This window comes from Ursus arctos, unplaced genomic scaffold, assembly GCF_023065955.2.
Source record: "Ursus arctos isolate Adak ecotype North America unplaced genomic scaffold, UrsArc2.0 scaffold_31, whole genome shotgun sequence".
Classification (NCBI taxonomy): domain Eukaryota; kingdom Metazoa; phylum Chordata; class Mammalia; order Carnivora; family Ursidae; genus Ursus; species Ursus arctos.
This window is the reverse complement of record NW_026622997.1, coordinates 3,998,089-4,015,647: the sequence shown is the minus strand read 5'-3', so window position 1 is coordinate 4,015,647 and position 17,559 is coordinate 3,998,089. Positions and strand designations below refer to the sequence as shown.

The 17,559-nt window shown below is 49.1% G+C and overlaps 1 protein-coding gene across 14 annotated transcripts in view; it reads right to left on the bottom strand.

Moving 5' to 3' along the window:
• The window catches only part of RIPOR2 (RHO family interacting cell polarization regulator 2), a 221,709-nt gene that overhangs the window by 38,885 nt on the left and 165,265 nt on the right, over positions 1-17,559 (bottom strand). For all 14 annotated transcript variants that reach the window (XM_057304847.1, XM_057304845.1, XM_057304846.1 and 11 more), the window contains 7 exons: positions 16,738-16,864; positions 15,079-15,234; positions 14,247-14,325; positions 12,762-12,785; positions 11,617-11,670; positions 7,510-7,659; positions 3,282-3,345 (listed from right to left, as the gene is read on the bottom strand). In XM_057304847.1, the coding sequence (XP_057160830.1) occupies positions 3,282-3,345; positions 7,510-7,659; positions 11,617-11,670; positions 12,762-12,785; positions 14,247-14,325; positions 15,079-15,234; positions 16,738-16,864 (654 nt within the window). The remainder of the gene's footprint in view (positions 1-3,281; positions 3,346-7,509; positions 7,660-11,616; positions 11,671-12,761; positions 12,786-14,246; positions 14,326-15,078; positions 15,235-16,737; positions 16,865-17,559) is intronic.

Genomic DNA, 17,559 nt, shown 5'->3' with positions numbered 1-17,559 from the left:
CGTCCCAGGCCTTCCTGGTTTATTGACCAGGCATAAATAGTGCAGACTTACTAGCTCGGGTAGTTCTTCCCTCTGCCAAGGCCTTTCCCGGCCCTGAAAGCCGGAGAGGCAGGCACAGGCTTGGAGATACCCACTGCCTGGAACTTCATGGGAACGAAGCAAGAGCTGGGAGAAGTAGTTTCTCTCGAGAGAGCACTTTTCATCTAGGTTCTGGCTAGCAAGAGGTTCCCTCGTTAGCCTGACATTCAAGGCACGTTAAGATCCCGCGCCCATGCACGTCCGTAACTCTTCTTCCAGTACGGGCTCTTGCCCAGCCCGCCCTCCTGCCATTTGTCAACATGCTTTTCCCTCTTTGGTGAATGCCATTCCCTTGCTGTTCATCTGCCCAGAGCAGTCCCTCTCGTTCTAATTCAAAGGTTACGTTGAGGAGCCTTCCTCCTTCCTTCCTGCTTCCCTCCCCCAAGATAGGTGAGTGGCACCCTTCTCCCGTCCCCCTGGGGGCTTCGGAGACTAGCTGGCCACCCCACTAGTCCAGGGGGTCATTTGTTCCACTGCATTAGAATGCACAGGCTCATACATCCCTTTTTCTCCAGTGGCCTGTGTGGAACTCAAGGCCAGGGGCCATTCATCAGGACGCAGCCAAGAGCAGGAGCTCTGTCACTGATCAGTTGTTTTTATCATCGACCCACTCACACCCCCGGGGGCCACACACACACACACACACACACACTCACAAAACCAAAAGGGTTGTTTTCTTTGTGTTGGGTGGGGCAGAAAGGGAAGTGTGGAAGGGTGTGGCAGGAGGAAGTTGGGTTACCAGCTCTGACAATATTATGAAACACCCTGAGTGGATGTCGGTATGTTTGCTGGGGGGTAGTTATGTTTAACCAGAAGGAATCACAGATAAGAACGTAGCTGATTGCAAACATGTAAGATTTCTTGGCAGCGTGAGGCTTCCCTTTATCAAGAGAGAGGAAGATTTCCATGGAGGTGTCCCTTTGAAAGGCTTCCTAGCTGTCATTCAAGAGTTTTCATGTTAGATTAGCAAAGTGCAAAGGGAGAATAATCTGTAATGAAAAAGGAGAGTATGTTTTGGGCCTAGAGGCCCCTGGGGGGACCCGAGGGCCCAGACGGAAGCCACGGCAGCGGACCAGGCAGGAAAGCAGGAAAGAGAGAACGGGGAGAGGCAGAGATGAAGGAGATGGGTGAACGGGCAGTTCTGTCAGCCCACCAGGATAACCCTTTAGGACCCAGTGCTGCTATTCAGCGGGCGCCCAGGTCCCTCAGGGATGGCGGCCCCCATCACCATCGTCTCCTGACCTCCAGGCCTGAGGCCCACGCTGCCTGTGTGCTGGGACGGAGATTACCCTCCCACAGAAGAGATTCTAGTATCGGCTCTGCTCTCTTCGAACTTCCCTCCTCGCAGGAGACCGAGCGTGGGAATGTTCCAGAAGCCAGGAGCCCTGGAATTCAGTTTCAAGTTTGACTCCAACCCGGTATGTGACTTCTGGGTCAAGTCATATAACGCCCACTTCCCGCCAATAAAATGGGGAAATGTGGATGCCTTGGATAATGGAAATCAGGGAAATCTGTTACTCCCTGTGTTAACTGTGAGAAGATGTGTGGGACCTGAGTCTCTCTCAGCTGTGAGACCGACCAGTCCGCATGGATGGTGCCGAGTGTCGGGGGACACGAGAGGGAAGTGTTTTCTGCTAAGCACTGATTCGGGGCAGCTGTTTTCCAAGATCAGGCTGCTGATGAAATCATCCTGAGAGTCTTAAAAAAATCTTCCAGGGCCCCACCTGACTTGCTGGGTCTGCGGCAGGGCCTGAGTGGTTTTGGAACCTCGGACTCAGGTGAGGACCCAACAGGAAGACAATAAACGAAAAGCTGACAAAGCATGGATGCCCCCCTCAGTGGGACAGCAAGTGCTGAGATTTCTCACTGAATAAGAAACCAGTTCACGCTCAGGTCTGCCCCAGAGAAGAATGCAGCCACCGGGGAAGCTGAAGGTCAAGGTCGTTGTTATTCTAGGAATAACTCATTCAGAGTGGCTCTCAGGTTCTCACGGGGGTGCCTAGCACTTGACACAGACAGGGCCCTGCAGACTCAGATGATTCACTCGAAAACGGAGCTCTCCTGTTGAGCACTTAAAAAAGTGCCCCTTCTCTACTCCCTTAATTGCAAAAAGTCGAGGAGAGGGTGATTAAGTCTCCATTAGCAACCACCCGGGGATCCAGCTCCTGCAGAAACGTGAGGACCGAGCGTCTACGCCCCAGCTCTCTCTCTGCCGCAGTCAATGGGCCCAAACTCGAGACACAGGGACGGTGGCTGCCGATCGCAGAGCCCCGCCCGCAACACCGGCCACGCTCCGTTTCCTCAAGCTCGCGTGCCTTTTTTGTTCTGAAGATGCCACGGTACAGATGCCAATGACCAATCGTGCTGCTAGGTCGGGGCTTTCCAGAGCAAACACCAGAAAAGCACTGGGCAAAGGAGGAAAGTGCACAGTCCTCTGCGGGTTTTATACTAAAAATAAAAACCAGTAAGGAATGGGTGGGTAGCTTGCAGAAAACGTGAGCAAAAAGGAACAACTGAAACGACACCACAAAGAAGCCAAAGACAAACTGAGAACGTGGGACATTCTGTACAACAACGGTTTTTACGCCAAGTCAACGGCAGGAGGAAAACGGCAAGGGTCTGCTTTAGACGAAAGGAAGCCTAAGAGAGACACCTAATGACCAATCATGACGCATGGACCCTGTTTAGATCCCAGTGTGAACAAACCAACCGTACAAAGCGTTTCCGAGACAGCTGGGGAAACTGGATAATGGAGTGGATTGATAACAAAGGCGTATTGATTTTACTAGACGCGATAATACTTGGCATTGTGGTTATTCATGTAAGAAGAAGTCCCTGTTCCTTAAGGGGTGCATATGGAAATACACACGGGCAGGGTCACATATCTGGGTTACGTATCATCAAAGGGAAAAGCACATGGGGGAAAAGCCTGCTAATTATTAAATCTAGGTGATACGGGGCTCATTGTAGCATTCTCTTCACTTCTGTGTATGCTTGCGATTCTGCCATTATAAAGATTTAAGGGTGTAGGCAAGTCTCAGGACTAGAAGGTTCTGAAACATCAACACATTCACCAACAGGGAGGGGTGAGCGTGGGCGGCACAGCGTCTTTGCAAGAAAAATAAAAATAGCGTGTGTACTCAAACTTCAAGGAGCTCTGTCTGTGGAGACGGCGCCTGACTCTCTGAACGGGGAAAGAGTACCTTTCATCTTGATGGAGAACTCCCCCAGCAGATTCTCCAGCTCTGCCTCGATGGTGCACATATTCTGTGAAGAGGACAGAAAACTGGCATCAGCGAGAGGCTTCTGTTCCAAACAGCTCAAAGCACATGACGTTCGAGAAGCTGCAGACAACTACAGCTCCAGGCTTGAACACGGGGGGCATCTACCTGTGTGCAGGGAGCTACACGGAACTGTCTGTGAAGCATTCTGGGCAAAATGTTCCCCCCGAGCCTACGCAAGCCTTCTGGTGTGCGGGGAATTTAGAACACAGAAGAACAAGTCACTTATTTCCATGTGCAACGATGAGGTTGCTAGGTAAGAAGGAAAGCAGTCTGGGGGCGCCTGGGTGGCTCAGTGGGTTAAGCATCTGCCTTCAGCTCAGGTCATGATCTCAGGGTCCTGGGATGGAGTCCTGCATGGGGCTCCCTGCTCAGTGGGCAGCCTGCTTCTCTCTCTCCCTCCGCCCCTCTCCCCTGCTCATGCTCTCTCCCTCTCTCTCAAAGAACTAAATAAAAAATCTTAAAAAAAAAAAAGAAGAAGAAGAAGGAAGGTAGTCGTCTCCTAAATGGAGAAGGTCAAGGTCTTAAGTCGCTGACTTTGGGATCTCCTACAGCAGAAGACTTGCTGTGCTGCCTTCAGATGTTGCATCAATGATCTCATCCAATTCTGTCATAAACAGACAAATCCAGAATGTGACATTCTGTAAGAACTGGCCTGGATTCCTCAAAAAGGGAATGTGGCAATGAAGTTCTAGATAAAAGGGGCTAAAGAGACATAAAAACCAAATGCCACCTGTTGCCTTCCACTAGATCCTGACTTGAAGGACAGTACCCTAAAACGGTTACCAAAGACATGACCGGACCAGAAAATGCACAGGCCATTCGCTAACTCCATTAGCTCATTGTCTCAGTTGTGGGAATGGTGTGTGTGCAGGGATACACGGGCCACCACTGTGGTTCTGTGCAAAGTACTATGGGGTGAAGTGTCACAATGTCCGTTACTTACTGCCAAATGACTCGGCAAAAACATAAGGGTAAAGAAAGAAGAAGTTGAGCGTAGATGAGAAGGGAAGCAAATAGGGCGGAATGTTGCCAACTGGTAAAGGCAGCCGGTGTTTATTACACTAGCCTCGACTTTTCTGTCCACTGGAAATTTTTCTTTCTTTTTTTTTTTTTTAAAGATTTTATTTATTTATTTGACAGAGAGAGAGACAGCCAGCGAGAGAGGGAACACAGCAGGGGGAGTGGGAGAGGAAGACGCAGGCTCATAGCGGAGGAGCCTGATGTGGGGCTCGATCCCAGACGCCGGGATCACGCCCTGAGCCGAAGGCAGGCGCTTAACGACTGAGCCACCCAGGCGCCCCCACTGGAAATTTTTCTTAGTGGAAACGGGGGACCAAAATAGCAGTGCTGCTGTACCCTACTCAAAGTGAGCGAGGCTGACTCCCTGCGGCGGGGCCACGGCGCCCCAGAAATGACTCCCGGGCCTGACAAGAGTCCTCCGCTCACTCTACTGCTGAGGGACCCTGAAGGCAGAAGGGGGGATGGCATCAAGCGTGTGGTTAGACGTGTTGCTCTGCCCGCCCTACTTCCTCCGTATCTGAGGACCTAAACAGAGTAGTCAGTTAGAGATCAAAACCGGAAAAATGCCGAGGCCGAGGCTCTTCGCACGGGGGCCCTTTGGCAGCTCGCCGCCTCAGCTTTGGAAATCACTTGTGCGGCAGGAAGCAGCCTTGACCGTCCCCGCTCCCTGGAGTGGGGGGGGGAGCGGGGTAGCACCTGCAGGCTTCTCCCTTGCAGCTGGCCTCCATGGTCTGGGGGCTGGGGTGGGGAGTGGCCACTCCTACAAGCCCACAGCCCCACGAGCACTGGCAGGGAGTGCTCCCGTTTGCATTTTGTGGGCTGACGACTTCAGGATTGCTGAGCGAGGCCACAGTGTCCTCTCGGTGCCTCTGTTCTCTCCAGAAGATCTCTCTCCCGCACTGGTGTGTTGATGGGGTGCAAAGAGAATGGCACTGCCTTTGCCCTGTGAGCTCTTAGGACTCAAATAGCTTAGCAAACCTCCGGGAAACTTCCTGAAGTCTGAGCTCTGTGCGGCTTGAAAGCTTTGGAAACAAAGTCTCAGTAAACTGCTTTTCTTAGAGCCCTGTGCGGCTCGCGGCTCGGTGAAGGAACACATCACACTTTCCCGAAAGGCCAGCGGCGTTAGCATGCAGGGCGGGGTTGCCACCAGCGCCTTCAAGAAAACCTGAGGGCATCTGGTTTAGCAGGTGAGGACTTCTGCGGTCAGAATGCTCTTCCGTCTCACCGGGGCAGCTGTGGGTGAGTCCTGCAGCCCCTGCGGCAGCCCCCCACCCCCCAGCTACTCCCCCGAAACGTTCTCTGGGATAAAATCCTGGCTCTGTGGTTACGTGAAGATAGGAGCCACCTGATGTCAGGCAGGACACTACAGAAGTCCGACTCCCTTCTCCTCGAAGGCACAGTTCCTCTTACTGAAACGGTCCTCTACGTCTTTGAACGAGGGGGCGAAGTCTGATGTCATGTGCCGGCACCCGAGCAAGGACAGGTATTTCGGAAGCAGCCGGCGAGTGTTCTAGAACGGGCAGCTTCTCCAGGCTGCCCGTCAGTTACCTGCTCCTGGACTACGAAAGACCATTTTAAGTGCTCTTTTATTTCCAAGACATGCACAAATGAGGTCTTACGAGCCAGGGCTGCTTCTAAGCCAGAGTCGCAACCCCTGGGTGCATAAACTTGGATGGGGGGAAAAGAAAGTCCCCATGATTTCACAGTCTTTAAGTAAAATGCATGGCGTCGAAGTTTCACGAATGTAGGAACTAAGACCCAGCGGTATGACTCGTGCCTGTGGCTCTGACACATAGATATCCCCTGTGTGTTCACGCACACCACTGGGTCTAGATAACCTTGAACAATCATTCAGACTTTTTGCTACTTTAAAAATTTATAACTTCCAATAACTAGTGGCATTGCTAGAGCTGATAACTTAATTTTGATGTGCTAATAACGTGGCATAAACAGAGCACAGTACTGTATCAAAATATTTTGCTTTTTAAGATATTTTGATAATAACTGTACTGCTAATACTGAAATAACTATTTCAGTATCATTGGCTTCCTTTGAATTCCTGGATTCTATGTATTTTACTTTATGCATTTAACAAGCGTTCTTCTGAAAGGGGCACATAGGTGAAGAAGCCGTGTTTCGGACCATGGAAAGAGACAAACGGGTCAGACCAAAGGCGCTGCTGGAGTGACCATATGAGGCGACCCATGGGGCCCCTCCCGCAGCAGGGCTGGGGGACAGAGGCTCAGCTCTCGGAGCTGTCCAGCAGACCCCCATGAACCCTCCAGAGACTGATGACTTCATTCATGAAATTCGATCTCTGAGCAGACACACGGGTTAGTGAGAAGTGCTGCTTGAATAATTCAGTCTTTCATCAAAGACACTTGGTATCAGGTGACCCCAGGAGGAGGGAGACCTCCCGGTGTCAGACGTAGGGCCTCAGAGACAGAAGCCAGGGGAGGCCCACTTCTGCTGGCGGTTTTTTATCTTGTCTCCTTTAAGAGAGAAGGGACTTCCTCACGATAAAATCATCACAGGCAGGAGCGTGGGTGATACCCAATTTTCAGGGTAGCTACCGTAACCGCTGGGGCAGCTCCACTTCCAGGAATAAAGCCAGGTTAGCCTGCACACTAGAAAATTCTGGAGGGCACTTAGACTGTCAAGAACCAGGGACCAGGGCCTAGTGACTTCCTCGGGCAGTCGCTGAAATTACCGACACGCGTTTGTAGCCTACCTGTGCGAAGAACACAAGGCAGCATGGAGCACATAAGAGTGTAAGACTTGGTCAGTGCACGGCTTCGTAGCACCTAACATCTTGCGGCTTTTCAAGTTCGTGAGCTAGCACGTTCCAAGGCACTAGGAGATGAGCGCCTGACAGGTGACGCTCAGGGACCGAGAAAGGCCAGCGAAGGCTGTGGAGTCCAGTGAAGACTCTGAGCCAAAATACAACCAACAGAACTGCCCCAGAGTCGTCTGGGACGATTGCACGACAGCCCCCGACAGTGCAAGACAGGCACGCAGTAGGACATGTCCCTGAAGAGTAGAACGCGGTCTGTCCTCCTGCCGCGGGCAGTTACGGGCAACCGGACAAGCCGCGTGCGGTCGAGCCGCCGGGCCGCAGGGCACATACCTCTGTGTACTCCCTGTAGCTGCGGCCGATCTCGGACAGGCTCTCGCGGGCTGCTCTGCTGGAGGGCGAGGCCGCGAAGGCTTGCTTCATCTTGCTGGCGCCGTCTTGGAGACGGCTCTGGATACAGTAGGCCTCGTAGAGTTCGTCGACCTGGCGGAGCCACAGGAGGGAACACAAGGGGGGGTCACTACTTAATCCCACTTGAAAGAAGCTACACGGGCCTTGTTCAGTCCGAAAGATATTTACCTTTCTGACTTCAACAAGGGGTCCCTAGTAGAAGCGTCATCCTTTTATTTATTTATTTATAAAGATTTTATTTATTTATTTGCGCGAGAGAAAGAGAGAGAACATAAGCATGGGGAGCAGCAGGCAGAGGGAGAAGCAGACTCCCCGTTGATCTGGGAGCCGATGTGGGGCTTGATTCTGGAACACGGAGATCACAACCCGAGCCAAAGGCAGACACTTACCCATCTGAGCCACCCAGGCACCTGCCCTTCCTCCCCTCTCCGGCCGACCATCATCCTTTAAGCCAGAGACCAATCATCTTTGTTTTAGCCACTGGGATCCATTTTCTCCTTGAAAGCAGATTTTAATCTGAGCCTTCTCTGCAAATTACAGGAAATGAAAATGAACTTAACATTGGTGGGCTGTGTGAGCCAAGTCCTGGATGACAGCGACCGCAGTCTTCTACGTAAGGAGCGAACACGGGAAGGATTTCCGCGAGGTTCTTATCACTTTCTTTCAAGAGTGTTGTCACAAGGTGATATTCACACATCTACATTTAGCATTTTTTTTTTTTGAAAGAACTTGAGCCAACACTTTACAAAAATCATTTTCAATAGGGCCCCTGGGTGGCTCAGTTGGTTAAGCATCTGCCTTCAGCTCAGGTCATGATCTCCAGGGGTCCTGGGATCGAGACCCGCATCAGGCTCCCTGCTCAGCAGGGAGTCTGCTTCTCACTCTCCCTCTGCACCCCCCTTGCTCTCTCTCTCTCTCTAAAAAATAAAATCTTTAAAAAAATCATTTTCAGTAAAGAGTCTCAATAATAGAGAAAATGAAGTTATTAAATTATCCTTAAAATGAGGGTGAAGAGGGACGCCTATGTGGCTCAGTCGGTTGAGCATCTGCCTTCGGCTCAGGTCATGATCCCGGGGTCCTGGAATCGAGTCCCGAGTCGGGCTCCCTGCTCAGCAGGGAGTCTCCCTCCCCCTCTCCCTCTGCCCTTCCCCGCTGTCATGCTCTCTGTGTCTTTCTCAAATAAGTAAATAAAATCTTTTTTAAAAAATGAGGGTGAAGCACAATTGCAAAAGCTGATCAAACCGAAGGCTTAAGAACTATGTGGTTTTGTGTGTGTAAATTACACGGCCACTAAAACAGTAAATGGAAACACTAGAGGTGAGCTATACATCTACGCCTCCACTTCCAAACAATAATATACCGTTTGCAAATGACTATTGGTCACACTCATTCTATAAGCCTCATAATCACTTACTGTCTCAAAGACAGTGCTTCTCAATCAACCCGAGGCAATTTTGACACCCAGGGGACATCTGGCAAAAGCCACAGCCGTTTTTTCTAGCATCACAGCTGGGAGGTATTATTGCCATCTGGTAGGGACGAGGCCAGGGATGCCGCGAAACGTTCTGCAGGACAGAGGACAGCCCCCTGCAACAAAGACTAGCTCCAAATAGCAATAGTCTCCAGGCTGAGAAAACCTGGTTATTCCTCATCACGTACGTGTCCACAGTCTCGCGCTCTCCCCCATTATCAACACACTCCCCAGTTAACCACAGGAATTTGCAGGCAGATGAAAAGGACACGAACACCAGGCATTGGCAGAAGCAAAGGAAATCAGGGACTTCTGAGAGGCTGCCTCGGACAATGCGAAGTTTTCATTTCAGTACAAAGTTTATTCCCTCAGAAGGCTGTAGAACCAGAGGAAGGGTTTCAGAGTTTAAGATTCCCCTTTTGTTCTGAGGCCAAGTTTTTGGGTGCTTGCGACAGAGTCAGGAGGACCCGTTAGAGTAGGTGGAACTCTCCACCGTTGCTGTCTCTGTCTAGACGTCAATCACACTCAGCTTAGAAGATGCACATTAAGAGACTGGAAATTATTCTCTGGTTAAGAGATTCCTGCTGCTCTTTCCGTCAACAACTCACTACACTTTGCTGGGAGCAACTGCCAGACTCTGGAAAGCAGCCCTTCATCTTTGGGGTCAATGCGTTTGTCTCTGATGAAGAGGAAGATGTAAGGTCAAAGGTGGTGAATCTGCTGATGAAATCTTTGGGTTGGTGACTGGCAGAGAGAGTGGCTGCCATACCCTAAAACCAAGCAAAGCCTTCCCTGGTGAGCTTGTTAAAATGCGGATGCCCAGATCCCGCCCGAGCTGCTGATTCAGTAGGTTAGGGCTGGGCTGGAATCTGGAATTTTACATGAACATTGCAGATCATGCTCATGGGGGTGGTCCCCACAAAACCCCTAGAAACACAAGAACTGACCCCTCTTCCGGGGCAGGCCAGACTGCTTCACCCATGGGGTCCCTTGGGAAGCTACCCCTTCCACCTCCTTCCCCACTACGGGGTTGGCTAAAGTCTGCGACTGTGATCCTCTCTATGGCAAACTTCACAGGGACGTTGGTTTAGCCCTGAAGATGCAGTCTGTTACTCTGCATTCGCAGAAGAGTGAATTCTTTGTTTTCATTTCAGTGCCAACCTATGCTAGCCAAGCGGAGCTACCCTGTACGGTAAAGGGGGACTATGTCCTCGAGTGGGAACGGGCCCGTCTGTAGGCAAGCGCTGGTCTCATCCATACGTCAGCAGGGGCTCTCATCAAATCACCTGCTGGACTCGTTCGGTTAAATACCATTTGCGAGACATGCTGTGCACAAGGGTTAAAACAGCCCGCCCAAACCTTTTGTGAACCCCGGGACTGTCGTGGCAACAACAGTGGCTACAAGATGGATAAGTACACGCCCACCTGAGAGGGATTTTGTTTCCTTGCTGTGCTTCAAACCAAACAGAGTCATTTGCCAACACCTGCCCGCCACACAAATACCTTCGAATGGATGTCATTGTTTTATTTAGTGAGTTCCACAGAAATTGGAGCGATTTCAGATTCTCCCAGGTAACAGATACTTTGCAGAGTGGGGGCGTGCAAAAGCAGATGCGTACACGTATGTTTATCTACAGCTAAATCATCACAGAATTTTAAAACGAAAGGATTCTTAGGATCATTTAGACTGAATACATGCACCTCCTGGCTCCATTTCACAGAGTGGAAAACCAAGGTCTGCATGGGTGATATAGCCCAGAGAGTATGTGGCTGGAACCTAGGGCTTCTGACTCCTAGCAGAGACATTGGCTGAAGCCTCCAGTCTCTCTACTTGGAAGAGAGGCTGATGCACGTGGATGGAAATAGGAATTACTATGGTGGGATTTAGTGGCTCCTAACGGGAAGTATTTTCAAGTTGTCCCAGTAACTCTTGGTAGTGTTCAGAACAAGGGGGTGACAGTCCCACTCCATCTAGCCTGGTTGGACCATCAGTGAACGATTTGTAGGGCTCAGGCCTGGGTGTCAGGGGTGCCGACAAAATGGCCCTCATCAATGGGGGCAACAAAGATGAAAGAAAAGCTTAGAAACCATGCTATGTGAGGAAGGACAGAAGGAACTAGGAGCTTGAGAAAGAGTTAGGGACGTACATGGCGGCTGTCCCTAAGTACTTAGAAGGCCTTCATGAAGAAGTTTACGGGATACCAAGTTGTACGTCTGGCCAGAGGGTCAAGTGATGCAAGTGTGAAGTTTCTTGTAGGGTCAGCTTGGTTCGATCTTTACGAAGACTACACAGGGACTAGCGCCCAGCAGGAGGCTCCCTGGGAAGCACGTAAATGTTTGTTGAACAGAAGGAGAGTCAGAGCTCTGCCCGATTGTCAGGCTCTTTGCTCCTTTTTCTCCATCTTTCCTGCCTGTTGGAGGACTTAATAGCTAATCAGCTTAGGAGTCAATTAGGTAAGAAAATCTCCATGGACTAGATGCCACATTTAGGCCAAAGGCGTATTGATTAGTGCCTGAGAACAGAAACCCAGAAGCCAAGACAACAGGAACTTCATTACCTTACTAATGTGGAACTCCAGGCGTCTCATGTACCTTTCAATCGTTTTAATTTGCTGGAATTAAAAGAAGAGGTTTGAAGAAGTACAGCCATATACAGTTTAACTGATCTAGACTGGCAAGAGTATCTTCTGATCTCATACACAAAATTACCAGAAAATGCGAAATATCTCCCCTTCCTTCCAATCTTGGCTATTTCAGAAAATCTCTAAGAAGAATTTAGAAAGTATTTTCTAAAATATGGAATAAATATTCCGAGAGATGAACTCGAGTTAGTAATTGGAATCCTTGTGCTCACCATCGAGGGAGGCCAATCAAATGGAACTCCTTGGATTTCTAGCAGGACAGTGTCCTGTTGGGGTGCACTTCTAATCCTTCACAGTAACGTATTTTATCATCTCGGAGGTGCACTCACCCCCTAAAGTTTAGGGTCCCTGAAACTGGGGTGCACTGTGAAGCCACTGTCTGTATGTGCTCAGAGATAACCATGGTGGTTCATGTGTCCTCTCTTCGTTTGACTTATAAATATTGTTATTACACGCATTAAATTTAATTACCCTTTCAAATGTCTTCAAAAGACTTACACCATGATTCAGCATTAAATTATGTATATACGGAATGGCATGTGAAGGGAGCAGCAGCATATATGAATAAATTAAAACAAAACCTACATTTAAAAGAAGCCTAGAAGATTTTTGTCACGAACTATGAAATACAAATTTTAAGTGAATAGAGAAAACCGTGCCAGGGTTTACATGGAATCACTTTTTCCCCTTAGGGACATATAAAATAATGCTGTGTTTTCCAGTCAAAAAGGTCTTCAATTTGATGAAATATGGTAGTCAATTAGAGACAACATAGGTAAGGACCTTCAATACCTGGGAAGTTCTTGAACTCATCAGCATATGGAGAAACTCTATGACCAGGTGGCGCTTTTACGGACATGACCTTGAAGATGTTATTGGAGCTACAGATCATGGTACTATTCATGCCCCTCATTAGATAAAAGAATGACATGTACTAGGCTTAGAAAAATCATCAGTCCTTGGAGATCTGGCTATACCTAAAGAGGAAATCGCGAACCTCTCTGCAAACATGCACTGTTTTATTTTTCCGCAATACTCCCCCCCACAGAATGATAACTTACCTTGTCTAGGTCATACAGCACACCCTAAAATAAAAAAGGAGTGTCTGGATTAAAACATGTTTATTCAAAACCATTACTGATATCAACAGAGGGATTTAGTTTGCATTTCTGCATTACCAGGGAAGAAATGATCGCTCCTGCAAAGTTCCACTGGGTTGTTTGAAACAGCAGTAAGAGTACTTTTAGGATATTTATTTATCCTCCGTAACTCCAGAATTCCACCCCAATCTCTCTGCACCCAAGAGTCTCACTTGCTTTCAGCTCTCCTCTCTTACATCCTGAGGGGCACATAAATTCACATTAGCTTTTAAATAAGGAAAATAAGTTAACGTGCAGTGGAGCAGGGATAGATGTGTTAAAAGAACACTTGCCTTCCCGTTTAAACATTTAAAACTGGTGTTTAAGGAGCGTCCTGGAGGGCAGTGACAGGCTTTTCACAAATCGTTTTTGAAGCAAGTTCATTTCCTGTGTGCTCATAATATCACAGTGTAATCGGCCCACGATCCCCACAGCCCCCATCATGGAACACCAGGTCCTGGCAGGAGCTCCGGCATCCATTCACCATTGTTCTCCAAGGAGAAAGGTTTGTGCCCCGAGGATGGTCAAGGGCATTCCAAAGTGCGGAAGGCCATGCCACAAGAGTCATTCCCCATAGAGATGGGGCAGTTCCTACTCTAACATCATCAGGATATAAAATCTTTAACTTCTATAAAGCTTTTAACCTCTGAGCCTTCGAAAAGGGCACCACTACACATGTTAGCATATCTCCGAAAACAGAAGAAGACAGCAGCTATTAACATGCGGCTCTACCTCCCAGTGCATATGGAGACTTTTCCTGGGCTTGCCGACTCCTTGAAAGATTAAGGTGTAAGGTCATTTTGAACTGAACAAAATCATTTAAAATAGTGTATAGGTGAGAAGCTCCTCTTCAACCAGACAAGTCCTCACAAATTCACTAGAATGGAGGACACCTGTGAGCCAACAGACTCAAGGACATGTGATGGAACGGGCTCAGGGCTCCTCCCAACTTCTCATAACAGGTGCATTTGGATCCCCTGGCCCTCACTGACGTCACCGACCTATACTATTTTGTTAGTAGCTCTGGGTTCCAAATTCAGTACTAACAAAATGCTAGGAGAACCCCAACTTTTCATTTCCTTTTATGATTTGGAGGGGGGGCATGGGAGGAGTCATAGTTGTTGCTTAGTATTTTTTTCCTCATTATAAAGTGTATCCACATAAACATGCTTGGAAAATACTGACAAGTATTAAGAATAAAGCATTAAGAAGAAATTCAACCTCCTTCTCAAATACGCATCAGGAAGCAGATAGACTCTGCCCCTTGGATCTGCTTGTCTTAAGGGTTCTTCCTCGTCCCCGTACCCTTCCCCGGCTCTCCATCCCCATTCAGTAGGGAAAAAAAAAAAGACACTTAGCCCAAAAAAGGAATACCGTGTTAAATCCTAATGATGGGATGGTACCTACCAGGCGAGAGTTTCTTCTCATATCTTTTAACTGAGCTGTCAGCTTGTCCAGCTCTGTCTGGTGAACCTCCAGATATTCACTGCAAAACAACAGGAAACATACTTGTGAATTCTGTGCCTATCAAGGGGCATCTGGTGCTGACCTTGTCCTTCTGAAGGGGACGAGAAATCTGAGCCCTGCTCTGGGGAGGGCAGAGTCAGTAGGGAAGAGGCTGTGTATTGCCCAATCTCTCAACTCTCCGAAAGCTCCAGGACATGCTTCTGATACCATCCAGATAGTCAAAAAGGAGAGCCCCTGTGAGTCTGCAAGTCCAAAAAAGAAAAAGCAGTGGGGAGGGAATGCACAAAACAGGGATAGAATCTGTCCTGGGTCCAGGCTCCCAGAGTTCTGTCTAGTTAAATACAACACCGATTCTAGAGGTCTCCCCACACACCAGGGAGATTTTATTCTGGACCAACAGTCCGTATAATAATAGAATAGAATATATGTAATATAGAATATAATAACTTGGGAAGGTTTCAGAATCCTTCCTCGGCGATCACTCAAAGGAGCTGTCTGTCCACCACGGTTTGTGAGAAATCCAGCACTGCCGAGTTAAACACGTCACCAGCTCGGAGCCCCTTCGATGTTACGGATGTGACGTGGAAACCCCACATATCTCACATGTTTGAGACTCATCTAAGGCTTCCTCGATTACAGCGCAAGAATAAAATGTCAGCTACAGAAACAGACATTTTAAAATGATTTCTTAAAACTTTCTGCGTGCCCCTCCTTCCCCCTGAGGATTTTAGAAAGGAAAAATGTTCTAGGGCGTTCGTGTCGGTGTTCTTACTCAAGTCCGTTTTTCAAGGCTCTGACGACCTCTTCCACCCTCTGGGGCTGAGGCTCTTTGGGAGGGCTGTTGTTTTTATGTCCTAAATTGTGCATTTTCTTCAGTTTGGCCTGAGGCTTCTTGACAGCGGAGGGATTTTCGATGAAAGAGTTACATCTGTGCAAAGGAAAAAGAAATTGTGAGTCTCGGCATCCAAAAGGATCTAGCAAACAAACGCCCTTTTAATCATCTTGTGTTCGTATTCGTGTCTTTTGGGGAAGGTGCCGGTCCCCGAGAGCTGAATAACCTGAGCCATCCTACATGTGGTTTATCGGGAGATTTGCCATTAGATTTGTGACCTGCTGCAATCTGGAACCTCCGCAGGGCAGTGGCTCCCCAGGGTCAGGTCAGGGGCTCTGAGAGAAGACATAGCATGCCACCGAAACCTTACAGAAAGCCAAGACAAGTGCTTCCGAGGAAACAAGGAGGCAGAAGCGTATGATCCAATGAAAAAAACAGGCGTGCTAGGCAACAGCAGGCACAAGCGTCCACTGAACTCGACTAGGATGTGCGTGAACAGTTTCTGGATAAAGGGCCACTCCAGACGGCGCTAAAGAAAGGCACGTGTAGCCGACCCGATGGCTTTTTGTAAGCCTTCTTTTTCTGGAGTACGTTATCTTTCGGTAGAACACAAACCTCAGCGTCTCCGTCAGTGGCAGGGAGGCCACCTGCAGGCGAAGACGGACACCTGTGATAACTGGACCCCAACCACGGATCTGATTAGGAGACGGAGAGGCCGGAACCTCACGGACCCGGCTGTCAAAGGGAAAGCCGTGACCTCCGCGCCTAGCAGGTGCCTGCCCTGTGCCTCCCAGGTTAGGTACTCTTTTCCTCGGCATAACCATCTGTGCCAAGGGGGACACGGCAGGTCAGAGCTCACAGACCCCTCAGAGCCCAAGAGCTCTGTCGTGTCAGAAAAACTGAAGACAAACTTCTTCCCTGTTACCTACTATGTCATGACCTGTGTGTTCCTTCTTGAGTTCCCCTAAGTCCTGTTTTAGATGAAGGGAGATTCCGGAGAAACCGGAAGACTAACTTTCTCGAGCCTGTGTCTGAAGGCTTCTGCTTCCCCGAGTCGCTCTGCAGAGGCGGTCCTTACCCACTGCATAACTTCGCAGCAAACAGTCCCCCCCAGTCTGGATGCGGTGGGAAATGTGGGGCCTGAAGGGGTGGGGGTGGGGAGAGCTAGGCACACAGACCGCTGGCTGATCCCAAATCTTCAGCTCTCTGCTTGGCAGGAAGAATGCTAAATGACAGAAAAGGAACTACGGCACTTAATTTTTGGTACATCTTTTCCATGAAAGAGATTAAAATAATGTGCACGTGTGCGTGTGTATGTGTGTGCGTGTGTATGTGTGTGTGCATGTGTGCGCGCGTGTATGCGTGTGTGTATGTGTGCGTGTGCGCGCATGTGTATGCGTGTGCGTGCGTGTGCATGTGTGCATGTGTGTGCGTGCGTGTGTATGTGCGTGTGTATGCGTGTGCGTGTGTATGCGTGTGCGTGTGTGCGTGTGCGTGCATGTGTGTTTTCACAAGGCTGCACGCTCGCAGAGCCTTTTCAGGGCATGAGCTCATGTCCTCCTGGAGTTGCGTCCCGGGACAGAACCACACACGACTTGCCTGGACCGTCTCTCCTGAAGGCCGCTGAACCCCGCAAAGGACTGGCTTCTGATGATCCCATTGGGTCCCCCAGGCGAGAAGGACTGAGATCCTACCAACATGATTTCTGGGAGTCTGGCTGGTAGTCCTGGAAGACAGTGGAAAGATTAGGGCAAATTACAGGCAGGTCCAGACAGAAAAAAACCACCATGCTTGTCAACAATGACAAAGGTGAGGTGAGGTGAGTCACGAGACCATTAGATGTTTGTAAGTCTTCTTCCCTCCGACCTGTTCTTTTCAAGCCAACGGGTTCAGCTCTCAGGTGAAGAAAAAAAAAGATACCCACCTACTGAGACAGAAATAAATAGAAATTGTACACAATTATCAGTCATTTTAGGTTTCTTTTCAGGGATTTTTTTTTTTTAGACAAGGTTCAAACACATGTGCACTTTGGAATGTTCACCTCTGTTCAACAACAAAACAACAGCAGAAACACACAACTAGGCCAAGTCAAAGTGTCAGCCGGGTCCCGCACCACGTTCAAAACACAGTCCGATCTCAGGAGAATTCAACACCGAGAAGTCAGATGGCTGAAAACAGTAGGTTTCTTTAGAGATGAATTTACGTCAACGTGTTCTCCTTTTCTCTACCCTTAAGTCTATTTGGAAAGATAGGATCGTGCCACTATCGTAGCGGCTGGAAAGGCGACGAGCAAAGAGAGCGCTCCCGCAAGTGTTGATCGCCTAGGCGATTAGGAAAGAACACAGGAGCAGAGGGACAGAGTGAGAGGGGAGGCCGCAGGAAGCACGCGCCCCATTTCGGTCGCCTGCTTGGCTCTTGTCG